This window comes from Balaenoptera musculus, chromosome 11 (assembly GCF_009873245.2).
Source record: "Balaenoptera musculus isolate JJ_BM4_2016_0621 chromosome 11, mBalMus1.pri.v3, whole genome shotgun sequence".
Lineage (NCBI taxonomy): Eukaryota > Metazoa > Chordata > Mammalia > Artiodactyla > Balaenopteridae > Balaenoptera > Balaenoptera musculus.
This window is the reverse complement of record NC_045795.1, coordinates 64650007-64677068: the sequence shown is the minus strand read 5'-3', so window position 1 is coordinate 64677068 and position 27062 is coordinate 64650007. Positions and strand designations below refer to the sequence as shown.

The 27062-nt window shown below is 56.0% G+C and overlaps 2 protein-coding genes across 7 annotated transcripts in view; both read left to right on the top strand.

Annotated features, from left to right (window-relative positions):
- Window positions 1–17: 17 nt before the first annotated feature.
- NCKIPSD (NCK interacting protein with SH3 domain) lies at window positions 18–14210 on the top strand. Of its 3 annotated transcripts, none has more exons than XM_036870266.1 (13): window positions 18–278; window positions 2854–2963; window positions 3186–3312; window positions 3563–3653; window positions 3907–4397; window positions 5660–5830; window positions 5974–6060; window positions 6149–6287; window positions 6372–6452; window positions 6644–6772; window positions 6879–6971; window positions 7098–7270; window positions 9822–14210. In XM_036870266.1, exons 1-13 carry the CDS (start codon window positions 108–110, stop codon window positions 10023–10025), a joined length of 2067 nt encoding a protein of 688 aa, XP_036726161.1. In that variant the 5' UTR covers window positions 18–107; the 3' UTR covers window positions 10026–14210. The 3 variants fall into 3 exon arrangements, with proteins under 3 accessions (XP_036726161.1, XP_036726159.1, XP_036726162.1); XM_036870264.1 differs by having other exon boundaries at window positions 3186–3390; XM_036870267.1 differs by lacking the exon at window positions 6372–6452 and having other exon boundaries at window positions 3186–3390.
- A 5852-nt stretch (window positions 14211–20062) lies between these two features.
- LOC118903394 (cadherin EGF LAG seven-pass G-type receptor 3) overlaps window positions 20063–27062 on the top strand; it is a 39270-nt gene continuing 32270 nt past the window's right edge. For 3 of the 4 annotated variants that reach the window (XM_036868432.1, XM_036868434.1, XM_036868431.1), the window contains exons 1-3: window positions 20063–24033; window positions 25589–26239; window positions 26668–26893. In XM_036868432.1, coding sequence (XP_036724327.1) covers window positions 20292–24033; window positions 25589–26239; window positions 26668–26893 — 4619 coding nt within the window. In that variant the 5' untranslated portion in view covers window positions 20063–20291. The remainder of the gene's footprint in view (window positions 24034–25588; window positions 26240–26667; window positions 26894–27062) is intronic. The other variant, XM_036868437.1, reaches the window with a different exon arrangement.

Genomic DNA, 27062 nt, shown 5'->3' with positions numbered 1-27062 from the left:
ACGCGCCGTGTGTCACGGGGCAGGGCGAGCGCGGTGAGGCGCTCCTGGCCTGGCGTCCTGCTTCCGCAGACCCTGCTGTCTCTCCTGCCCCGGCCCGGCTCACCCTCATGTACCGCGCGCTGTACGCGTTCCGCTCGGCGGAGCCCAACGCGCTGGCGTTCGCCGCGGGCGAGACCTTCCTGGTTCTGGAGCGCAGCAGCGCGCACTGGTGGCTGGCGGCGCGGGCGCGCAGTGGCGAGACGGGCTACGTGCCGCCCGCCTACCTGCGCCGCCTGCAGGTGAGTGTGCCCCTCCCCGGCCCGGCCTCAGCCGCCCCTAGACTGAGCTCCAACATAGGCTCGCAGGACAGACCCCAGCACCCCAGGCCCGCCGGGACCTCCAGCAGATAAGGAGTTTGAGAACCTGACCGTGAAACCCCAGGAGGACTGGGACCCTAAGAGCCCGCGCCCCCACCCAAGACCAGGGCCTTGACAGCCAACTCTGAGGACTCAGATCTACCAAAAGCCCAACTCTGGGACTGAGACTCCTCGGGATCCCAGAGCCATTGGGCCCCAACATCTGAACCCCCATCCGAATAGAATTCAAGAGTCAGTCCTGAGATTCCAGCACACCAAATTCTGAGCAGTTCCCCAGATCACTGAGACCCCAGAATTAATTGGCCCCTTCCCTGGATCACCAGGTTCCCACACTTTTGCCTCCTTTTCCTCAGCTTCCACCACTGAGACCCGGGCAACCCTGGACACTGCCTGTTTCCCCACCATCTTCCATGCCTTCACACCCCCTCCCCCATTTGGAACTGAGAGCCATGGACACCCCCCTCCCCTAAATGACCCCCCAAGCCCTGAGACCTCAGTATCTTTTACTCTCCTGTACTCAGTCACCCCCGAAGCCCTTCCTAAGACACCTTCGTCAGTTCACTTTGAACCAGGGATCCCAGGCCCTGCCGACACTCCCTGGCACTACTTTCCCTAACCTCTTTCACAAGCCTCAGGCCCTGACTTTTCAGACTTCCTTTCTCTGAAGATGAGGGAGCTCCATCCGTCCTTGGCCCCCAGCCTGGGGTGGGGGCTGCTCCCATTGCAAGGAAGTGAGACCTCCCCATGGCGTCCCCTGGTCTGGCTTTGGCCCCATTTCCTTCCAGTGGAGTCTGCAGCCCCAGTTCCTGTTTCCCCAAGAATAGTCCTGGTATGAGGGCTGGGATGTGTTGTCTCCAGCTGGTCTATTCTGATCACAGGGGGAAGGAGGGCCTGGAGCCTCCAGGTCTGCCCTGTGCCAGACACCCCCGCCCCATCCTAGTCCATAGCCTTTAGGAAACATCCTGTCCCAGCCCAGTTTAGGACAGAAATAACAGGATAAATTTGGAGATGTCATCTGGTCTTACCAGAGGGGATGGGCCCTGGTCCCTAAACCCTTGGCCTCATGGCATCTAGGAGTGTCTGGGTAAGAGTGAGAGCCCTGGACACCAGGGCTGCTGGGTCCAGGGTGAGCATGTCAGACCCAGCCTCTCCGGAGCTGGGAGCTTGTTGGAGGCCTCTGAGGAAAGTCTTGCCTCTTCCCCGAGGGCCCAAGAGGCCCCTCCCCTGCCTGGGCCACTGGGGCTGGGTGTTTGGGGAGGGCAGAGAGGCTACCATCTTGTCTGTCTGTTGGTTTCTTGCTGCATATCTCCCTCTGTCTTCGTCTCCGTGGCTCTCTCTGTATCTCGGTGTCATTCTGACTCTCCACTTGTGTGTGTTTCTTCCTCTGACTCTCTCCCCTTCTCTGTCTCCAAATCTCAATTTCTTTCTGCGTTGTCTCCCTCTGCTTCTCTCTCTCCCTCTCTCTCTCCCTCCCTCCCTCTATCTCTCCATCTTTCTTGCTTTCTGTGTATCATCTGTCTTTCTCTCTCTGTCCCCCTTTCTGTCTGCTGTCTCCTGCACTCTGACACGCCCCATGCTATCTGGAGGCCTTTGCTGACCTCTGAGTCCATCTGTCTGTCCCCATCAGAGAAGCTTCTCAAATCCACTCTGGTGTGATGTCACCTTAGTTCTGAGGCTCCTATGCCTGATGGACCATGTGTGCCAGCGGCAGCGAAGGGTGGGAGTGGCTGGTCCCACAGCTGCCACCCCCTACTCTGTACTCCATGCCAGCCAGGCTGGGTAGATTGGACCCCTGAGTTGCTGCGGATGGCAACACAGAATCTGGGGCAGGGGCCAGGTCCTGCGCTCATGTCTGTCTTTTGCCACAGACACAGAACTGCTGCTTCACAGTGCAGGTCTGGAGGATTCCTGGAACAGCTTGAGGGGATGGGGGCTGGCAGCAGGGGTGGAGAGAGGAGATCCCTTTGGCCTGTCTTCAGCTACCAGGGCCTGCAGAAGGCTCTCTGAGGACAGGGCCGTTCTGGAGTGTGACCTTGGTTTTGTGAAGGATCAGCAAGATCCAGAGTGATTTGTTAAGACTTTAGCACAACACTAGAGGCTCCCTGCTTGGCATCTCAGCCTGGGATCTGAGCCAAGCCTGGGGATAGACGAAGTGTGTACTCCTGGCCTCAAACCGAGGGTCCGTGGGCTGTGGTTTTGCTCTAGACCCCAGGTTTTCGGCGACATCTTAGCTGAGAGCCTCACTGTGAGGTAAAATCCTGAGCGGGGCCCCAATATATAAAGCAGCAGCATGGGCCCTCCCCGTGGCCCAGCTCCCTGAGTGACGCAGTTTGAGAAGCCCATTTCATATTCTAGTTCGGCTTGCTGTGTTCACATCTGGCATTACAGGGTTTAGCTGTAGTGGTCCTTTGTCTGCCCCGGGCTCCATCCTGGGCTGGCTCTGGGCTCAGTACCTCACTTGGCCCCCAGGCCTAACTGCCCACCCCTGCCCCCACAGGGCCTGGAGCAGGATGTCCTCCAAGCCATTGACAGGGCCATTGAGGCTGTGCACAATGCAGCCATGCGGGATGGTGGCAAGTACAGCCTGGAGCAGCGCGGGATCCTCCAGTGAGTGGGGCGGGAGAACCTCCCAGTAAGCACCGTGGGGTGGGGTCCTTCAGTGAGTACTGGGGATGCCAGCAGTGTTGGTAGTGCAGAGTGGGGTGGAGCATGAGGGCAGTGGGAGGTTGGGGAGCCTGGGCTAGGGTGGGCCGCATCCCACGAGGAGCATGTGACGACTTGGGGAGTCGTAAGGTAACTCCCCCAATAACCTCCCTGTCCCTCCCTCAGGAAGCTGATCCACCACCGGAAAGAGACCCTGTCCCGCAGAGGCCCCTCAGCCCCCAACCCTGCAACTATGACCCCATCCACCAGTGACCACCACCTGGATGCTGCTGCTGCCAGGCAGCCCAATGGGGTGTGTAGAGCTGGGTTCGAGCGGCAGCACAGCCTGCCCAGTTCTGAGTATCTTGGGGCAGATGGAGGCCTCTACCAGGTACATGGTGAGAACATCCTGGGGAAGGGAGGTGGGTGGAGCTTAAGGCTTTGTCCAGAGGCTCCAGGGGTCCACTGGGGTCAGCGGTGCCGCCTGGAGCCATAGTCCTGCCCATGCCAAGCTCAGGGCGCTAGCCAGGTCGTACCCTCAGATCCCACTTCTGTCCTCCCAGATCCCACCACAGCCTCGCCGAGCAGCACCCGCCACGCCACCCCCACCCGTGAAGCGCCGAGACCGCGAGGCCCTAGTGGCCTTGGGGAGTGGTGAGAAGGCGGGGTTGGGGGACTGGGGGGGCACCCTGTGCTTGGAATGGTTACTCTGCCTATGTCAGGGAACTGGGGGCTCCAGGCTTGGGGGGAAGACAGGGCACGTGTCGGGGCAATTGGGGGTTCTGGGCTTGGTGGGAGGGTCTGGCATAGGAACTAGGCCCTGTAGTGGGGGGCGGGGGCTCTGGGCTTGGAGGGGTTGGGGCCCCCAGGGGGCTGCCCTAGCACAGCATCCCCTCTCTGCCCACAGGCGGCCACAACGCCACGCCCTCTGGGGGCAGTTCTGTGTCCAGCAGCTCCTCTGTCGGCAGCACCTCCCTTGACACACTCTATACCGGCTCCAGCTCATCGGAGCCAGGCCCCAGCTGCTCACCCACGCCCCCACCTGTGCCCCGCCGAGGCACGCATACCACTGTGTCCCAAGCCCAGCCCCCTCCGTCCAAGGTGCCAAACTCGGAGCCCCCTACAGAGGAGGTAGCGGTTGATACAGCCCCAGCCCCTGATGAGCTGGAAGCCCTGGGTGCGCTGAGCCTGGGGACCACAGAAGAGAAGGCGCTGGCTGAGACTGCTGTGCCCAGGACCATCGGGGCAGAGCTGATGGAGCTCGTGCGGAGGAACACTGGCCTGAGCCACGAGCTGTGCCGAGTGGCCATTGGCGTCGTGGTGGGTCACATCCAGGCCTCCGTGCCGGCCAGCTCACCTATCATGGAGCAGGTCCTCCTCTCACTGGTAGAGGGCAAGGTGAGGGTGGGCTACAGGGCCAGGGGCCTCCCCATCCTGGGGCCGCCCTACAGCCTCTGCCCCTTCCCCATCCTCACACTGTGTCCAGCCTTTACCTGACAGGTCTTTGTTGAGCTCTAGCTCTTGGCTTCCTTGTGCTGGGTGCTGGGGACATTTGGGCTGATCCCTGAAGGAGAAAGGATGGAAGAGTATTCCAGGCAGAGGCTCAGGCTGGACGAGGGCCATGAGGCAGGACCGAGCTTGGCTCGCAGGAAGAAGTGGAACAAGGCCAGCATGGCTGGAACACAGGGAGTGAGGGAGGGAGCAAGTGGTGTGGTTGGAGGTGAGACCTGGGGCAGGTGACAGTTGAGACAGCCGTGGGTGGCCAGGAGTTCTCTCAGGCTGCAGGGAAGGAATGGACATAAGGCATGAGAGAGGGCAGTGCCATGCTGGTCTTGGCAGTGGAGAGCAATGGGTGCTTCGAGAGCTATGATGGAGGCCTGAGTGCTGACTGAGATGTGAATGAGGTGTGTGTGCATCATAGGCGGGTGGGATCCTTTGCCAAGTTTGGGGCACTGGTCAGGGAGCAGGACTGGGGGGCATGAGCCCAGTCTACACGGTGGGGGCCAGATGGGCCAGAGGTCTCTCCTTAGGGCTCCTTGGCTCCTGCAGCTCTAGTTTGGGGTGTGGGGAGCAGTGAGTCAGTGGGCTTGCCTGTGCTGGGACACTGGATGGCAGGGTCAAGAGGAACACGGGAGGTGGGTGGATGACAGGCCTGTCCCACTTTGTGTAGAATCAGGGGGGGAGTCTCAGTCACATTCAGGCGGTGAGGAGTCGGTGGCCTTCCTCATGGAGGATGTTTATCCAGGTCTGGGACAGGAGGCAAGTTGTTGGAAAACACCCCACAGATGTGTCTCATGCAGAATGCTGTCCCAGACGGTTGTTAAGACTTGGGGACAGTGGAATTACTTGGGGAGGGGGTACAGAACTGGGTCAGTGCCCGTGGGGGCCTCGATGTTGAGGGATGGGCTGTGGGAGCAGGTCTTTTGTGGGAGCTTGATGGGAGCAGCGGGGAGGAGGGAAGAGAACCGGGAGCTGGTCCCCTCACCCTTCCTGGGACGACGCTGGCTCCAGGCAGCTCTGGTAGGTGAGGCTGGGGCCCCCTGCCTGACACTGGCCTGGAGCTCATGCCATGACCTCAGGGTCTAGGTTGAACTCCAGGCCTTGTGGGCCTCCTGAAGATGGTGAGGGGCAAGTGTGCTGAGCCAGACCTCTTCCTCCAGGACCTGAGCACTGCCCTGCCCTCAGGGCAGGTCTGCCACGACCAGCAGAGGCTGGAAGTGATCTTTGCAGACCTGGCCCGGCGGAAGGATGACGCCCAGCAGCGCAGCTGGGCCCTGTATGAGGACGAGGGTGTCATCCGCTGCTACCTGGAGGAGCTGCTGCACATTCTGGTGCGGGCTGGGGGCCCCCAGGTGTCCCCCACCCCCGCCCCATCCCTCCCCAGTGCTCGGGAGTCTCCCCTGCTTGTCCTCAGCTCACTCACATGTGGCCACCTCACACTGAGTGACTCCATCACACTTCGTCCTCCCCACAGACAGATGCAGACCCTGAAGTTTGCAAGAAAATGTGCAAGAGGAATGAGTTCGAGTCTGTCCTGGCCTTGGTGGCCTATTACCAAATGGTGTGTGCGAAACAGAGGGGAGGGGGCACAGAGGGACCTGGGTAGAGGTGGGGGTTCCGGGCACTGAGCACACAGGGTCCCCTGCCAGGAGCACCGGGTGTCACTGCGGCTGCTGCTCCTCAAGTGCTTCGGCGCCATGTGCAGCCTGGACGCAGCCATCATCTCCACACTGGTGTCATCTGTGCTGCCTGTGGAGCTGGCGCGGGACATGCAGACAGACACACAGGGTGAGCGAGGGGCAGCTTCCTGCCACCTAGGGAGGTTCCCGCCATCTGGGGGGAGGCTCTGACCGCCGCTTTGCTCCCCCGCAGACCATCAGAAACTCTGTTACTCCGCCCTCATTCTGGCCATGGTCTTCTCCATGGGAGAGGCAGTGCCCTATGCACACTATGGTAAGAAGGCAGGTCACTGACCAGCTGACCACAGAGAGCCCACAGCCCACTGGAGGTGGGCCCCATGGCCCGAGGGGCCCACTGACCATAGTCTGACTGAATGTCCCCAGGGCTCACAGAAACCCAGGGAGGCTGGGCGGTGTGGGGCGTGTGATGGTGGGGCTGCAGACTTCCACGTGCCCCTCTCCCAGAGCACCTGGGCACACCCTTCGCCCAGTTCCTGCTGAGCATCGTTGAGGACGGGCTGCCCTTGGACACCACCGAGCAACTGCCGGATCTCTGCATGAATCTACTTCTGGCTCTCAATTTGCACCTGCCAGGTGGGGGCAGGGCCTGACGGGGGTGGCTGACTCGCCGTAGGGGGGAGGAGGGGGGCTCTCCAGGCCTAGCACCTGTGCTGTTGTCTACCCCCGTGTCCTTCCTCAGCCCCTGACCAGAACTTCATCATGGCCGCCCTGAGCAAACACGCCAATGTCAAGATCTTCTCCGAGAAGCTACTGTTGCTCCTGAACAGAGGGGGTGAGGGCCCAGGAATCTGTGCGGGGCCCCTTCGATGTCCTTTGACTCCATGACCCCGGTAACTCGCTGGGGTGACTCTGGGCCCCCTCGAGGACTGCCCTGACGCCTCTTCCCCCTGCCTTCTAGATGACCCCGTGCGCATCTTTAAGCATGAGCCTCAGCCGCCACACTCCGTCCTCAAGTTCCTGCAGGACGTGTTCGCCAGCCCCGCCACAGCTGCCATCTTCTACCACACGGATATGATGGCGCTCATCGACATCACTGTGCGGCACATCGCGGACCTGTCGCCTGGAGATAAGGTGCCTGGGGATGGCAGCTGTGTAGAAACTAACAAAAGGGGGGGACCTGACACTGAATGGAGACGAGGGCGAGGGGCACTGCTGGAGCCGGGTAAGTGTGGGAGGCTGCTCAACCATGACAGGTGTGCCAAGACCCAAGGGACCCCGCCATGAGGTGATCAGGGGTGGGCTGTCCGAAGAAAGCAAGAGTGGAGGGAGTGGTGGGAGGTGAGGAGGAGGAAGTGGAGTTTACACAAAGCCTTGGAGGCTGCGGCGGGAGGTTGTCACCTCTTCTCTGGGGCAGGGGAAGTGATCCAATTACCATCCTGAATGAAACAGAGACTGTGAGAGCACAGCAGAAGCGTTCGGAGGCCGGTGAGGAGGCGGCTACAGCCCAAGTGGCACGGATAGGGTGGGAGAGGAGGTCAGGCCGGGGTGTGTTGGAAGTGGGTTGGCAGGGCTTGCTGCTGGATTGGTCTGGAGCAACCGGGTGGATGAAGTGCTGATTGCTCAGGTGGGGAAGAACTTTTGAATAGAGTTGTGTTTTGATGTGTCAAGACTGAGAAGATACCTGGATGCTGGACATCCAGGTACAGAGGATGTCAGGGAGGCACTGGGGTGTGAGTTGGAACTGGAAAGAGACACTTTGGAGTTGGCTGTGCATAGATGTGCTGGGAAGCCTGTGACAGTGCGGTCACCTAGGGTGTGGGATGGATGGGACAGAGGGAAGCGCAGGCCTCAGCCCAGGGCACAGTCGGGGCATGTAGGGAGACACCCAGGAGGAAAACCAAGAGAGCAGGAGCCCAGAGCCACGTGTATGGAGGAGGAGGGGGATGAGCCGTCTCCACAGTTAGGAGCCCGAGTGAGATGAGGCCTGAGAATGAGCCACGGGATTCGCCACATGGAGATGAGGCATGATTCACAAGCAGAGTCCATGGAGTGGAGGGAAGAGAGTCTGAGTGGGAAGTTGAAGAGAGGATTTGAAGTTGGAGGGGAGTGGAAAGGGGGAAGGCGGGAGCAGTGAATGGAGACAAGCTTCGTGTGTTTTTAAGTGAAGGGGAGCAGAAAAAGGTGGGGGATCACTGGAGGGAGACATGGGGTCAGGGAAAGTCTTTTAAAGGTGGGAGATGCTGGTGCATGTCTGAGCCAGAGGGAATGATCCAGCAAGCCAATTGTGGAGAAACGGCTGATGTGTTGGGAGAGTCAGCCACTGCGGGTGTCAAGTAGGTCAGGCAGCGGGGGAGGGTCCAGGCCCCCGTGGAGGGATGGCCTCTGGCAGGAGCCGGGGCAGTTCATTCACTGGGGACAGGTGAGGTGTGGGTGCTGGGGGAAGACCAGGCGTTTCTGAAAGTTTGCTTGTTTTCTGCATGAAGCACAAAGCCAACTGATCAGGCAGTTTAGGTTTGGGAAATGGAGAGAAGGTGGGCAGTGGTCCTTTCAGGAGCAGTGAACGTGGCAGAGGAAAGTGGCAGGGGTGCCAGGCAGTGAGGTTTGTGGTGGGGAATGCCGTTCAAGCCTGCGCAAGGCTCTGTAATTGTCTGCTGCTTAGCTACTAGGATTTGATAAACAGGTGCTTTTTGGTTTGACCAGGGTTGGAAGTTAGCAGGGTGATGCTGCCTAAAGAAGGTTTGAGTATTGACTCCTCTAATCAGAGGTAAAGAGAGAAATGAGGGATGGTGAGGCAGGCAAATGGAGGAAAAAGTGCTGGCACCAGGTCAATGGATCAGGGTCTCAGTGAGGATAAGGAGCAGCTGGGGTGTCAGACTGGAGTGGTTCTTGGAGCCGTTAAAGCCAGAGGTGCTGGGAGGGTGGGTTGGCGGGGGGTGTTGGAGATGGATTCAGGGCACACGTAGAAGGTAAGATGGTCGGGTTTTACTGGGACGGATTGGATTCGGGGTGTGGGGAGAAAGGAACCAGAGGGGACACGTACAGTTTTGGCTCGAGCACTTGAATGGACAGCAGTGCTCTCTGTTAAAATAAAGAGCATGAGAAAGCCTTCAGCTTTGGGAAGATGGGGAAGATCACGAGTTTGATGGTTGTTATGTGAGTTTGAGTTCTCTCTGAGATAAGCAGGAGGTGACAAGTGGGCAGTTGGATTTTCTCATCTGCAGCTCACCAGAGAGTCTCTGCAAGAGGTTTGAGTGGGGGTCACTATTTGAAGCTGTGCGTGTGAATGAGATCTTACAGGGTGAGAGGATAGAGTGAGAAGCAGAGGGCCTCCAACAGCCAGACAGCAGCCCCACAGGGGCCCAGCATTACAGGAGGGGTGCGGGCTCACTGCTTCCCCTCGCCACCTCTCTGAGGCAGGACTTCCCTGGGCCGGCCGCATTCTGGGACTGTGTGTGTCTCAGATGATTCATTTATTCACTTACTTACTCAACGACTATCAGAGGCCAGTTCTGTGCCAGGTCCACTCTGGGCGCTGGGGATGCAACCCTGATCTTCAGTGGTGTGAGGTGGTCCACAGCCCTGGGGTCCATGTGGCTGCCAGGAGGCAGTAGTGGCCTGTCCCTGTCTGGTGGCAGTCTCAGTGCCTCCCTGGGGTCCCTGAGCTTGCCTGCTCTCCCCACAGCTTCGCATGGAGTACCTCTCCCTGATGCACGCTGTGGTCCGCTCCACACCCTACCTACAGCACCGCCACCGGCTCCCCGACCTGCAGGCCACACTGCGACGCATCCTAACCGAGGAGGAAGCCTCGCCCCAGTGCCAGATGGACCGCATGATTGTCCAAGAGATGTGCAAGGAATTCCCGGTGCTGGGCGAGGCCCCCAGCTAGCACCTTCTTTTCCTCCCTTCCCTGCAGCCCTGGGTAGGGTGCAGGGGACTCGGAGGCTTGGCCCTAAGAATGTTTTGCACTGACAGTTTGAGGGGAGGTGATGGTGGAAGGGACCTAAGCAGGGACCCCCACCTGAAACAGAGCTAATGAGAGGGGCCAAGCGCAGGATTAGGGACCACGTGCTGGGAGCTATGCTGGGGCAGGGGGAGTGTGAACTGAAGCCCCTCCATCTCCTGCTGGGCTGCCTCTTCAGCATGCCTCCCCACCCCACACACATGCACACTCAGAGTCCTGCTGCTGCTCCAGGCTGGGCCAGAGCCCTCATCCCCCGCGCCCACCTGGTCTGTGTCCTGGGCTTCAGCAAGCCGTGTCCCTGGGGTGAGAGGAGGCACCTTCCGCCAGCTCCGTTCTTTGCCTTAGCTTCGCAGTGAGTGCTGCTCATGTGCTCTGTCCCCCCAGCCGCCACCCCGTGGGGGTCTCTGCCCCTCACTCCAGCCCCCAGAGGTCTTGGCCAAGCTGCTGCTTTGAAAGCAGAGTCTTAGAGACAGGCCATCCACCCTGGAGCCTCACAGAATGAGGTGATGGCACTGATAAAGCCAATGACAGAATCTATTTTCTCTGTAAAAACGTAGACCGAAAAGCCATGTGTATTTTCCTGTGTGCTGCAGCTCAGCTTGGAAATAAATCACAGGCATCTGGAAACAGGCTTCCCTGTATGATCCTGAGTGGTGGTGGGAGAGGATGGGTGGGGGCGCTGGGGCCTCAGGACCTCGTCACTAGCTTGCCCTGTCCTCTCCAGCCTGAGGAGGTGATGGTCCCTGACAGGCCTCTCCATCGAGGTCCCTTGAGCCCTGTTCCAGCCTCTCTTCCCTGGGTTCCCACTTCTGGGCCACGGCCACAGCCACTGAGAGCCCCGTGGTCCATTTGCAGGTGACTGCCCCTCCAGGCTTCACTTACATCTTTCTTTGCCTTGAATGCCGTGTCTGTCTCCCGTGTTGAAACCCTATATCCTTTACACCTGTTCTCAAATGAAGCGTCTCCTGTCCAAGCCCTGGCCTCCCTGAACTCCTAGGCCTGCCCAGCTGTTTCCCTTCCTTATTTGTCTTCCACTGGATCCAGCGAGGTTCCCTCATTTTGCAGCCTTAGCGGAGATTTGGTAATTACGGTAGGACAAAAAGAATATCTCAACAAGTGTGGGGTTAGTTGTGCACTACTGTTTGAGGGGAATCAGAGGCCAACGTTGGGCAAAAAACTTTTTCCTCGTGGGCTCCCTAGTTAACGAAGGCTGTCACCATAAGTTGGGGAAGAGAGTCAGAACCTGTAGGCAGACACCAGGCAGCAGCGGTTTCCATCAGTTCCCTTCATTTTGTTACCCAAGACGATTCTCATCAGATTCCACACATCCAGAATCACTGATACTGTGACTTCTGGCCACGACTTTTCCTTTCTTAATGGGGTGCTGAAGGCAGAGGGCTGTTACTCTACCAGCAGAACGGAATGCGGCAAGAAGCCCAGGAAGGCCAGTCTAGGGGTGGGGTCCCAGGGAAACAGGTCCATGGGAGCAAAGCACAGGAGGCCAGCAGGGAGATGTCCTTCCTGACCTGTTGACTCTTCCAGAAGTTTAAGTGCACAGGCTCACCTGGACCTGAGGAGGAGCTGACACAGTTGTCTGCAGGAAAGCTCTGTGTGGTACAACCTGGTCACTTCATCCTGGAGGCCTCTGCCTCCCTTCCACAGGCGGAATCAACAACGCTGACTTCCAGGTACAGCTCCTTTCTCATTGGAGTGCTGAAGGCGGAGAGCCATGGTTCTTCTCCTGAGAGCGAGTAACTCAGTGATAAGTACAGGTCCTCAGGAAGCTGAGGCAGGAACATTCGATAGCCTCTGTGCCTTGCTCTGTTTGCTGTTAGGCTGCACACACTGACCTCGTGGGAAAAGCAGGGCCGTGCTGTGCCATCTGTCCTAGTGCTGGCCCCCGTGAGAAACAAAGTGCAGCCCCGTGGCCGGAAGATCAGAGCCCCTGCCCGCTTCTGCGTGATTGTCCAACGGGCCCTTGCATGTGTTTGTAAGGAGACACTCAGAGGGGCCAGGACTCCAGGACCATCAATAAACACCTTGATGGTGTCTCACCGCACAGAATTAAAACTACCAAGGACAATGACTAACCAGAGAAGTCCTCAGGGAAGGAACTGTCTGAGAGAATACCTCTGACTGCTTGGAAGGATGGTAGACGTGGATGTGGTTAGGCAGGGGAAAGGGCAAAGAGAGGGAGAACTAAGGCACTCAAAGAAAGGGGAGTGATAGGGTGGGGCTGAGGAAAACTCAAATTTTGAGGGACAGTGAGGGCTGGGCATTTGGGCCAACCTCTGGGCTAGAAGTGGGTCCCTACAGGTGTGGCACCACGTCTGTGGGACATGACTGAGGACAACATGCTACACGTGCATAAGGCAACTCCAGGGTGAGGGGTTGGGTGAAGACCACCTGCCTGCTCAGTCCCCAAAAGATACAGACTGAGGCTCCAAGTATGTGAGGATAACCTTTTCTTTTTTTCTCTTATTTCATGGAAGAATAGCATACTATGAAAACTACAGTATGCAAAGAGTACAGCTTAATGAATTATGACAGAAGATGCTAATATAGTCACCACCCAGTGTCACCAGTTCCCAAAGCCCACTGTGCACCCCTCTCAATCACCAACTCCTTCCTTCTCCCCAGGCCTCTTCCCTAGAGGTAATTACTGATAAGTTTTGCCTGTTTTTGAACTTTATATAAATAGTCATATAGACACTGGCTTCTGCACTCACCAAGTTTTTGAGGTTTGTCTGTGTCATAGTATGTGGTTGTAGTTTGTTCATTCCCAGTGTCGTATGGGTTACACCCTCAATTGCAGTTTCCAGTTTTTGTCTATTACTAATCATGCTGTCAGGAGCACTGTTGTACATGTCTTCTTGTTGCTCATATGCTTGGACTGGGAGATACATTCTCAAGAGTGGAATTGCAGGGTCACAGGCAGAAACTGCCAAATGTTCCAAAGTAGTTGTACCAGTGTACTCTCCTCCACTGGTGCCTGAGTTCCAACTGCTCTATATCTTTCCCAAAACCTGGTATTGTCAGTCATTTTCATTTTAGTCATTCTGGTGCAGTGTAGTAGTATTTACTTTTACACTTGCGTTTCCCTGACGACTAAAGAGGTTGAGCACCTTTTCATTAGTTTACTGGCTATTTGGATCTTCTCTTGTGAAGCACCTGTTCACATCTCTTGCACATTCATTGACTGGGTTGTCTATCTTTTGTTGGTTTGTAGTATGTATTCAAGATATGAGTCCTTGGGTTGTATATCTTACAGTATCATCTCCCATTCTTAACATCTTTTGATGAAAGGAAGTTCTTAATTATAATGTAATCCAATTTTTCAGTATTTTCCTTTATGGTTAGTACATTTTGTATCCTATTTAAAAAAAATATATTTGCTTAAAGTCACGAACTTCTGTGTTCTCTTCTAAAAGCTGTATTGTCTTTCCTTTCATATTCACATGTCAAATCTGGAATTGATTATGAAGGTAGTATGAAGTAGGGGTCTCATTTAATTTTTTTCTGCGTGGATATCCAATTGACCCAGCACCATTTATTGGAAAGCCCATCCTTTGTGTTTGGCTCTTAAGAGCCACCCTTGTCAAAATTCAAGTCTCCACACATCTTTAGGCCCCTCTCTGGATTTTGTTCCATTCATCTGTCTATTCCTGCACCAGCACCATACAGTCTTGGTTTCTGTAGCTGTAGCTTTCTTGATCTCCTGTAGATGAAGCTGTTCTCCTACTTGGGTTTTCTTCAGACTGTCTTGGGTATTCCTGGCCCTCATACGTTTTAGAATCCAGTTTGTCAGTTTACACACACACACACACACACACACACACACACACACTACACAGTATCTGCTGGGACTTCTATCGGAGTTGCATTGAATCCATTCTTTGGGAAGAATTAGCATGTGTGCAATACAGGCATACCTCATTTTTGTTGCACTTCACAGATAAACTGCATCTGTTACAAATTGAAAGGTGTTGAAGGTTTGTGGCAAACCCTGTGTCAAGCAAGTCTAATTGTTGCCAATTTTCCAACAGGATCTGCTCACTTCATGTCTCTGTGTCACATTTTGGTAATTCTCATAATACTTCAGACTTTATCATTATTATATTTGTTATGATGATCTGTGATCAGTGATCTTTAATGTTGTTTTTCTTTTTTTTTTTTGGCCACGCCATGCAGCATGCGGGATCTTAGTTCCCCCACCAGGGATCGAACCCTTACCCCCTGCAGTGGAAGTTCTGAGTCCTAACCACTGGACCACCAGGGAATTCCCTGGTGTTACTTTTCAAAAAGATTACAACTCACTGAAGGCTCAGGTGATGGTTAACATTTTTTAGCAATAAGGTATTTTTTTTTTAATTTTGTGCTCCCCCCACCTTCTTAGGTTTTGATTTTCTCTTTTTTAAAAAAATAGTTATTTATTTATTTGGTTGCACTGGGTCTTAGTTGCGGCAGGTGGGCTCCTTAGTTGTGGCTCATGGGCTCCTTAATTGCGGCAGGCAGCCTCCTTAGTTGTGGCATGCAAACTCTTAGTTGCCGCACGCATGTGGGATCTAGTTCCCTGGCCAGGGATTGACCCCGGCCCCCCTGTATTGGGAGCGCGGAGTCTTAACCACTGTGCCACCAGGGAAGTCCTAGCAATAAGGTATTTTTAATTAAGGTATGTACATTTTTTTTAGGCATAATGCTATTATTGCACACTTAATAGACTCTAAACATAATTTTTATATGCCCTGGGAAACCAGAAAATTTGTGTAACTCACTTTATTGTGATATTTGCTTTATTGCGGTGGTCTGAAACTGAACCCACAATATCTCCGAGGTATGTCTGTATTGAATTTTTCCATCTTGGAACACAGTTTTCCACTCCATTTATGTCTTTATTTCTCTCAATGTTTTTTTCTTCCAGTGTTTCTTGAGATATAATTGACATATAGCACTATATAGGTTTAAGGTATACAACGTAATGATTTGACTTACAGACATCATGAAATGATTATCACAGTGTTTAGTGTCAATAATGTTTTATTGTGTGTGTGTGTATGTGTGTGTGAAGAGTCATTGCACATATTTCATTATATTTATTCCAGCATTTTACGTTACATGATGCTACTGTAAATCACATCATGAAAAAAATTTTTCTCACTTGTTGATATATAGAAATTACAACTGATTTTTATATATTGACCTTGCATCCAATGACTTTGCTAAACTCTAACAACTTATCTATAAGTTCTTTTGGATTTTTTACATACACATTCCTGTTGGCTGTGAATAAGTTTTCTTTTTTCCTTTCCAATCCTTGTAACTTTTTACTGTTTTTCTTGCCTTACTGTGCTGGTGAAGCCCTCCAATATAATATTAAGGCTTGTTGTCAAGAATGTGAAGTGTTTTTCTTTAGCAATGCTCTGCTGCTCCAGAGGTGAGGAATTCACAAGTAGTCTATTTTTTTTTCACAATTCACAACATTTTATTCAAGTTAATACATTTCATTCAGTAATCAGCCATATTATCCTTGGCACCATTAATAACCCCTTAATCACAAGAGAAACAGAAGGAAGGACTGAGATTTATGTGTAGAAGTTGATCTCCACCAAAACTAATTCATAGTCCATCATCTTTCATGGTTGTGCTTTTACTTGAGGCCTCTTTTTTGGGGCGAGGGGGCTGTTTCTCATAAGTGTTTACTTAAAACAAATAACATGACCTACATGGAAGGAAAATAAGGTCTAGTCCCTAGTGAACAAGCAGGGGGTCCTCCAAGAAAGGAGCCCTAAAGGCTCCTTGAGGTGACAGTAACCCTCCTGCCCCAACCAGTCAGTAGTAAGTTATAACCAGGTGAATGAGAGAGGTAGTATCTAGCTGGAGAACCCATGGTCTAGCCTCTCTAGAACAGGAATGGCTGAGTGAGTCAAAACTGGAGGGAGACATCTACAGTGTCTGGAAAAAAGTGACCAAGAATAGGAAAGTGTGAAAAAGATACAGGTTTCCCACCAGGGGACCCACAGAAAGATGGTGGTACCAGTCAAGGGCAGTCCTGTGCTTTTCTCTGACACAAGGTTACACTGAATGGGTTCTGCAGTTTTCAGATAAAAATTGGAATGATGCTGAACAAGTGCAAAGTGAAATCAGAGTTTCCCTCCTTTGTTCGGTAAACACTGATAGAACACCTGTGTGTGAGGCAATGGGACAGGGGCTAGAGGAAAAAAATGAAGCTGTCTTAAGATGTGGTCCTGACTTGAAGGTGGCCATCAGACCCTGCACGTACAGAGCACTATGTCGGAGGGTCCGAGTGGAGGGAAGCATCACTTCTGGCTGGCAGCAGCAGAGAAAGCATTCCCCAGTCGTTCCTTCTTGGTTCCCAGGATGTCCTCTGTGCCTCTGTGTCACCACTTGGCCCACCCCATTCCAGGCACTTGCTTGTCTTCCTTATCTTTCTCCATAATGTGAAACGGAAGCCTGAGAGGAGAAGATCCCGCCTCACAGGTGTCTAACAAATGTGGGTGGAATTGATGTGTTACGGAAGTGTCACTCTATTTTGGTCCAGGTGGGTGGGAAAAAATTTGGGGAAAGGAGAGCTGATAAGATGGTGGTGGTAAGGGTAAGGTGTTATAGTCAGAAGGTGGGAGCAATGATATCCCAACAAGCAAACTTAGTATGTGGCTTAAACCAGGTGATAGAACGCCAACACAGCCAAGGACCGCAAGAAGGTAGCTGGAAGCCCTCTGCTGAATAGGTTAGTCTGCAGAACTGGAAAGCTAAAATCTTTTCCTACTATCTACTCAAGTTTAACCAGAGCAGATGAAGAAATAATGAATAACTAGAGGGTCGTAACTTTCTAGAAAGATCAAGTAAACACAGCACCCCCCAAAAAAGGTGAGGCTGAATGTCAAAGTGTAGAGGAAGCTTTTGAACATCTTTTTTTTTTTCTCCTAGGAACTTTATGTGCTGTATTTTCTCTCTTTTTAAAATTGAAGTATAGTTGGTTTACAATATTAGTTTCAGGTGTATAAAATAGTGATTCAGTTTTTTTGGATATCTTTTTTTAAGTTTGTTTTTGGCGTCTTGGTCTGTAAGCAATCAAGTAATAGATGCCATCCCAAAAAGGAATGTTTGCAGGAACCAGAGTAGTTGAGTCCAACTATTCGTGATGCCTTTACACTTGAACAATACAATGGCATACAAGGACTCTCCCACGCGAATCAGCCAGGCAAGCCAATACCAACTGTGCACGAGGGTGTGATGTTGCTCCAGCAGGTACTGAGTGAAGGGGCCCAGCAGCCCTAGGCTCTGATAAGGAATAGTCTCAGGCTAGAAGATCATCCAGTTTTCAAGCAGAAATCTTAGGAGCCCACTGATCTTGCACTTACGCCAATAACCTAGGCAAGAGCCAGGCGTGCAAGAGCAAGACACCCCCCCCACCCAAGTAATCTATTTTAAGGAGTTAGATTTTAGCCCAGTGAGTTTGTCTAAGAAGAGCAGGGCAGGAGAGTTGTTATAAGACTGGCTAATGGTTAAGGTAAGGAGCTGAGAGGAGGTGAGGAATGGCAGATTGGAGGTCTTAGTGAGATGAAAGAACTGTTGGATAATTGAGCTGGATGGGTTGGCCAGGTCTTCTGGTCTGCTCTCCCAGCAAGGTACCCCTGACTTGACTGGGAGGAAGGAGGGGGCAAACACAGGGAGGAAAAGGCACGAGGAGAGGGGTTGAGATGTCCTAGAGGGCAGTGGAAAGAGGACTTGGAAAAAGGAACTACACTTGGTTTGTCTTTACAGGGAGCATCAGAAGCTGCCATTTGGGGTGGGGCATAGAGGTGAGTGCAGATGGAGAGGGAGAGGCTTCCATGGAACAGCAGCCACAAAGAGGACTATGGTGGAGGCAGAACAGCAGGGAGTGACACGGAGAGTCATCTGCAGTCAACAGAGGTGTCAAGGAGAGCTCTAGGTCTTGCTCTCCACAAGGAGCATCAGTTGAGGGCAGTACTAACCCTAGTGGAGAGAGCAGGGCGTAACTTCCTTTGGCCACGGTCCCTTTAAGCCTCAGCACATTTGTCCACACTGCCTCTATGACCTAGGGTGGCTCCTCCATCTCTTGGTTATTCAGAGCTCTGCACGGGCATCTTCTGCAGATAGCTTTCCCAGATCGCTACGTTGGCTCAGGTGCCTCTTCTGGGACCCCAGCATCCCTCTCCCTAGCGTTCCACCTGTCTCCCTCCTTCGTTAAAGTTTTCTGCCCTCCATTTTTTAGACTGTGGGCCCGGAGGGTGGGTGTGCGATCAAAACCATGTCTTTGGCTTCCCTCCTCCAGGCCCTACTCCGACTGAGCCCCCATCCAACCGAGTTCCGCCTTCGGCGCCTCTGCAGATGCTTCATCTTCACGCCCATAGGAACCCAGACCGTACATCCGGCTCTGACCTTAGGTGGTCCTCAGATTCAGAAAAACCAGAGGGCACCACTGGAGCCCACCCACCGGCTCTCCGTAGTCACTTGAGGCGCTTGAAGGAGGAACCCACGGGAACCCCGCCTCCTGGAAGCGAATAAGTCAAGGGGGGGGCGGCTAGGAATGCGCCATTTGATTGGTTGGTGGTGATGTCATAGGTACCGGTTGGGGCGGGCCAGGGGCCTTAGCCGGGGGATCTCCGCTGGTTCCAAGCAGGAACCGCACCCCTTGGAGCGTTCCGTGTCCCAGACCTAAACCCCTCCTCGGTCCAGGGACGCCTGCGTCCTCTGCTCGTGGCGCTGCAGCCCACTGTCACTGCTGCCTTTGCAGGCTGGCCCGTAGAGAACCTCCTGGATTGTCTCTCCGGGCTATTTTGGAACCGGAGGAGCCTCCTCCCCCAGACAATGAGTCTGCCATGGGGGCGGAACCACCCATTGTGCCAATAGAAACAGTGGCTTTCTGATTGGACTGCTCCTCGTTCACCACTCCCCCGCCCCTGTCCGTCCTCTGTGACGTCTGTGCCGCGGCGTCTGCCCATTGGCCAGCCTGGGTCGACTTGCGCCGAGTAGCATAGCGCGGGCAAAACTGAGCTTCCGTTAGTCCCTACAAGGGGTTAAGGGACGCAGTCTTAGCGGGCGAGGGGCGGGGACCCTAGGAGGCCGGGCCGCAGCCGTGCAGCAATGCCGGGTTCCACGTGGCATTCCAGAGCACTCCAGAGACCCGCGGCCTGGAGACGGGAGTGTAGCTTCCAGTGGAAGAGCCCCCAACCCGGAAGACTGCTGGCGGCCAGCAAGGCAGGGAAGTTTGCTCCGTTGGGGCGCTCCAAACAAACAGATGGTCGCGACATGTTTCATGAGTTAAAACTCGCTGATCGGGACCTCCCTGGTGGTCCAGTGGTTAGTACTCCGCGCTTCCACTGCAGGGGGCATGAGTTCGATCCCTGGTCGGGGAACTAAGATCCCGCTATGCCAGCGCAGCCAAAAACACAAAAACAAAAAACAAACAAAGCAAAGTTTTGATCGAACAGTTAAGGCTGTTGTTTGGCCTGCTGGCACCCCAGGCCCCGTTCAGCCATCGTCCCCTCCGATCCCAGGATTCCATATGGTATCCTCGCCCAAGAGTCATGAGAACGCTTTCTCTGCACATCATGGGCACCAAATTTTCAGACCAAGATCCGGGACAGGGTTCGAAACTAGTGCTCAGGAAGGGGGCAAGAGATCCGCAAGCAGAAAGCTGGAAGACGGAGCTGAGACAGCGCCCTAGGGGGAGGGATGCTGGTGAGGGCGGTGGCCACGAGGAGGGTGGAAGCAGGGGCAGTGAAGCGCCAAGCCCGGTTCAGGACCGTGGGCAGCACTTATGCTCCGCCCTCAATAAAGATGGCGGCAGTAACTTCGATATCCAGAGCTGTCATGCGCGACAGCCTGTACCATCGGATTTGGGACTTCGGGGCGGAGGTGGAACGAACCATCGCAGCGACCGGGAGCCATGTTGGAGCGGCGGGAGGCGGCGGCAGCGTCGGGGATGCTGTGGTGGGGGCGGCAAAAGCCGGGGCCGCTCGCCAAAGGGACTCTGGCCGCGGAGTAGATGGTGCCCAGAGGGTGGCGGCGGCGCGGAGCGACAGGCCTAGAGGCGGGGGACCAGGGCGGTGGCAGGGTCCCGGGTGGGGGCCCGAGCAGCGAGGCGGGCCCAAGGCCTGGACCCAGGCGGAGGACAGTGGAGGCCGTGTGGGGAAGTAGGGGGTGATGGCGAGGCGGCAGCCGTGGTGGGGTCTCAGAGGGCCCACCACCCCGCTACTCCTGCTCCTTCTCCTCCTCTCTTTGTTCCCTCCTAGCCGGGAGGAGCTGGGGGGCGGCGGGGGCCAAGGTTGGGACCCGGGGGTAGCTGCTGCTACGGGGCCAGGGGCGCGGATCGGCGGCGGAGCCTTAGCTCTTTGTCCCGAGTCACCCGGGGTCCGAGAGGATGGAAAGCCTGGCCTGGGAGTCAGGGAACCTGTCTTCGTGGGGCTCCGAGGGGGAAGGCAAAGCGACCAAAGCGGTCGAGGGCCCCCTGAGCAGCCGGGGTTGGGAGCGGAATATGGAGTCAAGACATTTGGCAGCCGCGGGCAGGAGACAGGACAAGGACGAGGGTCTCTGTTATGCTGGCGTCCAGAGGTCTCCTCTTGCGGGCGGACAGGGCCGTTGCAAAGAGATAGTCTGTTGCCAGAACGTCTTTCCCCAGGGGTCTCGGGCCCAGAGAACAGCTCTCCCTTCCCTTCGGACCTTCGGATTCGGCCCTGTAGTTCCCAGCCGGTGTTCTCTCAGAGGAATACTGGGAGAGGCGCCCCCCGAAAAGTGGGAACCACGCGCTGCTGCGGGGAATTGTGGGCGCCGGGGCGCAGGGGTCAGAGCGAGAGAACCAAGTCATCCCAAGCGAGGAGGACAGGGCCCCGGCCGGACCGCCCTCCCGGGGCCGTGGGATCCGGCCCCGGGCTGGATTCAGCACCTCGCAAGGAGAGGACAGCTCCAGCATCTGGTTCAGCACTGCGAGAGTCCCGGACAGCTCCCGAGCCAACGCCCGAGCGCATGCGCTCCCGCGTCCTCTTCCGCCGCCGCTTCCTCCCGCAGCGCCCGGGGCCGCGCCCCCCTGGGGGCCCGACCGAGCATGGAGCCTGGAGAATACCCCCAGCGAGCCGGGTCCGCCCCCGTCGCGCCGCGAACCGCCACCCACAGTTTCCTCAGTACAACTACCAGGCACTGGTGCCCGAGAATGAGGCGGCGGGGACAGCGGTGCTACGCGTAGTGGCGCAGGATCCGGACATCGGCGAGGCCGGACGCCTAGTCTACTCGCTGGCTGCGCTCATGAACAGCCGCTCGCTGGAACTGTTCAGCATCGACCCGCAGAGCGGCCTTATTCGCACAGAGGCTGCTCTGGACCGCGAGAGCATGGATCGCCACTACCTGCGCGTGACGGCGCAGGATCATGGCTCGCCGCGCCTCTCGGCCACCACCATGGTGGCCGTGACAGTGGCCGACCGCAACGACCACGCGCCGGTATTTGAGCAGGCGCAATACCGGGAGACGCTTCGCGAGAACGTGGAGGAGGGCTACCCCATCCTGCAGTTGCGTGCCACAGACGGTGACGCGCCCCCCAACGCCAACCTGCGTTACCGCTTTGTGGGGCCGCCAGCTGAGCGCGCCGCCGCCTCTGCCGCCTTCGAAATTGATCCGCGCTCGGGACTCATCAGCACCAGCGGTCGCGTGGACCGCGAGCACATGGAAAGTTACGAGCTGGTGGTGGAGGCCAGCGACCAGGGACAAGAGCCCGGGCCGCGCTCTGCCACTGTGCGTGTGCACATAACCGTGCTGGACGAGAACGACAACGCGCCCCAGTTTAGCGAGAAACGCTACGTGGCGCAGGTGCGCGAGGATGTGCGCCCCCATACGGTGGTGCTACGCGTCTCGGCTACCGACAGGGACAAGGACACCAACGGACTGGTGCACTACAACATCATCAGTGGCAACAGCCGCGGCCACTTTGCCATCGACAGCCTCACGGGCGAGATCCAGGTGGTGGCACCTCTGGACTTTGAGGCAGAGCGAGAGTATGCCTTGCGCATCCGGGCTCAGGATGCAGGCCGCCCACCGCTGTCCAACAACACAGGCCTGGCCAGCATCCAGGTGGTCGACATCAATGACCATACTCCTATCTTTGTCAGCACGCCCTTCCAGGTCTCTGTTCTGGAAAACGCGCCCCTGGGCCACTCAGTCATCCACATTCAGGCAGTGGATGCAGACCATGGAGAGAATGCCAGATTGGAGTATTCCCTAACTGGTGTGGCATCTGATACACCCTTTGTGATAAACAGTGCCACTGGCTGGGTCTCTGTGAGTGGTCCCCTGGACCGTGAGTCTGTGGAGCATTACTTCTTTGGTGTGGAGGCCCGAGACCATGGCTCACCCCCACTCTCAGCTTCAGCCAGCGTCACAGTGACTGTGCTGGATGTTAATGACAATCGCCCTGAGTTCACTATGAAGGAGTACCACCTACGACTGAATGAGGATGCGACCGTGGGCACCAGTGTGGTGAGCGTGACTGCTGTAGATCGTGATGCCAACAGTGCCATCAGCTACCAGATCACAGGAGGCAACACTCGGAATCGCTTTGCCATCAGCTCCCAGGGGGGTGTAGGTCTGGTGACACTGGCTCTGCCACTGGACTACAAGCAGGAACGGTACTTCAAGTTGGTGCTAACTGCATCTGACCGTGCCCTTCATGATCACTGCTACGTGCACATCAACATTACAGATGCCAACACTCACCGGCCTGTCTTTCAAAGTGCCCACTACTCAGTGAGTGTGAATGAGGATCGGCCAGTGGGTAGCACCGTGGTGGTCATCAGTGCCTCTGACGATGATGTGGGTGAGAATGCTCGTATCACTTATCTCCTGGAGGACAACCTGCCCCAGTTCCGCATTGACGCAGACTCAGGGGCCATTACACTGCAGGCCTCACTGGACTATGAGGACCAGATGACCTACACACTGGCTATTACAGCTCGGGACAATGGCATCCCACAGAAGGCAGACACTACTTATGTGGAGGTGATGGTCAATGATGTGAATGATAACCCTCCACAGTTTGTGGCCTCCCACTACACAGGGCTGGTTTCTGAGGATGCCCCACCTTTCACCAGTGTCCTGCAGATCTCAGCCACTGACCGGGATGCTCATGCCAATGGCCGGGTCCAGTACACTTTCCAGAATGGGGAAGATGGGGATGGAGATTTTACCATTGAGCCCACCTCTGGCATTGTCCGCACAGTGAGGCGGCTAGATCGGGAGGCGGTGCCAGTGTATGAACTGACTGCTTACGCAGTGGACCGAGGTGTGCCCCCGCTTCGGACTCCAGTCAGCATCCAGGTGACGGTGCAGGATGTTAACGACAATGCACCGGTCTTCCCAGCTGAGGAGTTTGAGGTGCGAGTGAAGGAGAACAGCATTGTGGGCTCGGTGGTAGCCCAGATCACTGCAGTGGACCCTGATGAAGGCCCCAATGCTCATATAATGTACCAGATTGTGGAGGGGAACATCCCCGAGCTGTTCCAAATGGATATCTTCTCTGGAGAGTTGACAGCACTCATTGACCTGGACTATGAAGCTCGCCAGGAATATGTGATTGTTGTGCAGGCCACGTCAGCCCCTCTGGTCAGTCGGGCCACTGTGCACGTCCGCCTGGTTGACCAGAATGACAACAGCCCTGTGCTCAACAACTTCCAGATCCTCTTCAACAACTATGTATCCAACCGCTCAGACACTTTCCCCTCAGGCATCATTGGGCGCATCCCTGCTTACGATCCTGATGTCTCTGACCACCTCTTCTACTCCTTTGAGCGAGGCAATGAGCTGCAGCTGCTGGTGGTCAACCAGACCAGCGGGGAGCTTCGACTCAGCCGCAAGCTAGACAACAACCGCCCGCTGGTGGCCTCCATGTTGGTGACTGTCACAGGTGAGGGGCGGGGGTTAATCAAGTGAGCCAGTGACCTCAGCCTGTTAGGTCCTCAGGGGCCCCACAAGGCACTTCAAACCAACGAAGGATTTTCAAGCCTTCCAAGAATCCCTTAAGCTCTGGGTTCCTGCACCCCACAGGATCTGCCTCACAGGTTAGGGTCATATAGTCTCTGTTTAGGGTCTTGGGCAGTCTCCACAGAACCCCAAAGATTCTAGGGCATTAGCAGACCCCATAAAGACTGTAAAGAACTGTCTGCTGACTGTAAAGAACTGTCTGCTTGTTAATCTAGGGATAGCTCCCCTCCCTCTGAAAGGCTAGAGGTCCTGGGGTAATGCTCTGGAGGTCCCAGGAAAAGCCAGCATAGGCCAGTCAGCCCACACCACATCCCTGTTCAGATGAAGGGTTACTCTGGGTCTGGTATGACCCTCAGACCATCTGTGGAGGAGAGGGAGGCCAGTAGTTTAGTGGCTGGGAACAGCAGTTTACTCCGGCAGCCTCAGGCAGAGAGCAGACCTGGCTGCTGTTGAAGGGGCTGACTAAGGCCCTGCCCTTTGGGGAAATGTCCAGAGGTCCACCTGCCTCTTTTCTGCAGTCATGTCCCCAGGCCTTCACAAGCTGTTCCTTCATAGGAGAGCGCAGGCAGGAGAAGCTCTTGCAGTCCTGAATACTGGAGGCTGAAGGGGTTGGGAGAGACTTTACCAGTGCTTATTCCCCAATTCTGGAGCATGGACTCCTGGCACTGCCAATGAAGGCACATTCATCCCTCAATTCACTGGACAACCAACCCTGTTGGCCACCCAGTGTGTACTAGGGTCTGGAGACAAGGCATATAAGCACCTCATGCTCATTTCTGGGGGTGGGCACTTAAATCGCAGGACCCAGGTCTGGGGTGATGGGCAGCTTGCTGATTCAAGGATGCTGAGGAGGAGGTCAGAGTCCAAGGCCCTCCTGGAGAGAAGGAGCTTGCTGACCCAGGGTTCTGGGGGATGAGGTTGAGTGGTCACAGGGTTAGGGACCCTTCTAGTGCCCTGGGAAAGCAGTTGACTGACCAGATATAGGGGATGGGTGATCCCTGACCTAGAGGGATACTTTTGGAGGGCATGTTTTGCTGGTTCTGCAATGCTGGGGGATGAGGGGAAGGAAAGTCAGTGGTCAGTGGCCTTGGTTCCTCTTTCTGTCCTGATTGGCCTGCTGACCATGATAACTTGGGGAAGGGTGGGTTACTGACCACTTAGAGACCTTCTTGTGTGCTTTTGGAGGAATGACTTGCTGACCCATGGGCACTGTTGGGGCAGAGAGGGGGTTGGTTGATCCCTGGCTCAGGCCCTTCCCTGTGTTGGAGGGAGGCAAGAGGAAACAGCAACTTGTTGACACCTTGATGCTGAGAGAGTTGGTGATCACAAGCTTCAGACCTCCTTGTGTCCTGGCATGGTCAGCCTGCTAACACAGAGGTGCTGGGGGACTGAGCAGTCACTGGCCCCAGCCCTCTTATGTCCCAGGGAGGAAAAGCCGCTGACCCCAGACTGACCACTTCCCCCACTTCCGCCTGCAGATGGGCTACATAGTGTGACGGCGCAGTGTGTGCTGCGCGTGATCATCATCACGGAGGAGTTGCTGGCCAACAGCCTGACCGTGCGCCTTGAGAACATGTGGCAGGAACGCTTCCTTTCGCCACTGCTGGGCCACTTCCTGGAAGGCGTGGCCGCAGTACTTGCCACACCTGCTGAGGACGTCTTCATCTTCAACATCCAGAACGACACAGACGTGGGGGGCACCGTGCTCAACGTGAGCTTCTCAGCGCTGGCGCCACGCGGGGCCGGGGCTGGATCTGCAGGTCCCTGGTTCAGCTCCGAGGAGCTGCAGGAGCAGCTGTACGTGCGCCGAGCCGCACTTGCCGCCCGCTCTCTCCTGGACGTGTTGCCCTTCGACGACAACGTGTGCCTGCGCGAGCCCTGTGAGAACTACATGAAATGTGTGTCCGTGCTGCGCTTTGACTCCTCTGCGCCCTTCCTGGCCTCCGCCTCCACGCTCTTCAGACCCATCCAACCCATCGCAGGCCTGCGCTGCCGCTGCCCCCCAGGCTTCACGGGAGACTTCTGCGAGACGGAGCTCGATCTCTGCTACTCCAACCCTTGCCGCAATGGCGGCGCTTGCGCGCGGCGCGAGGGCGGCTACACCTGCGTCTGCCGCCCGCGCTTCACAGGTGAGCGGGGCGCGGGGCTGGGTGAACCTGCAGTGCAAGTGAGGATTGGGCATCACTTGACCGAAACGGGGTCGATTTGGTCGGCGTTAGTCCAGAAGCGGTAGAACCTGGCCCAGAGGGAGCCTAAGGCCGCGAAGAAATAGAGGCTTTGGTGGGGCCGAGGTAGCGAAGGAGGCGTGGCCCTGGGCAGAGGCGGGGCCCTGAGGTCCGCGGTAGTGGACAGGGCGGGACCATGGGAGGGGCTTGATCGCAGCCAGGCGGGGAGGGAGGGCGGGGTCAGGTATAACGAGGGGCTGCCCACTTGAGGGAGCCGGACTTTTCAGAGGTCTTGGCGCTCGCCTGGAGCGCGTGGCCTTCGGAGGGGCGGGGCCCGCTGGCGCTTTGGCGGGCGCGGTCTTGACCGCCTCTGACCGCGGCTTGACCCCTAGGCGAAGACTGCGAGCTAGACACGGAGGCCGGACGCTGCGTGCCCGGCGTCTGCCGCAACGGGGGCACCTGCGCCAACGGGCCCGACGGCGGCTTTCGCTGCCAGTGCCCGGCGGGCGGCGCCTTCGAGGGTCAGCGCTGCGAAGTGGCGGCTCGCTCCTTCCCGCCCAGTTCTTTCGTCATGTTCCGCGGCCTGCGGCAGCGCTTCCACCTCACGCTGTCCCTCTCGTAGGTGCCCGCCCGCATCTGCACGCGGTCCCCACTACCTTCAAGACCCAGATTCCTGACTGCCCCACCCTGGCGTCCCATAGGACACCGCCCTCTCCTCTCCCTCTCTCACCACTTCCTCTCTCACCCTAGCCTGGGCGGGCTCCCTCAAACCTTCTTGTCACAGGGA

Bases quoted from the DNA above. Each gene is read 5' to 3' on its own strand.
- NCKIPSD (XM_036870264.1), top strand. From the start codon at position 108: ATGTACCGCGCGCTGTACGCGTTCCGCTCGGCGGAGCCCAACGCGCTG. The intron at 279-2,853 runs GTGAGTGTGCCC...CTGCCCCCACAG, and splicing joins CCTACCTGCGCCGCCTGCAG to GGCCTGGAGCAGGATGTCCT. The intron at 3,391-3,562 runs GTACATGGTGAG...CTGTCCTCCCAG, and splicing joins CAGATGGAGGCCTCTACCAG to ATCCCACCACAGCCTCGCCG.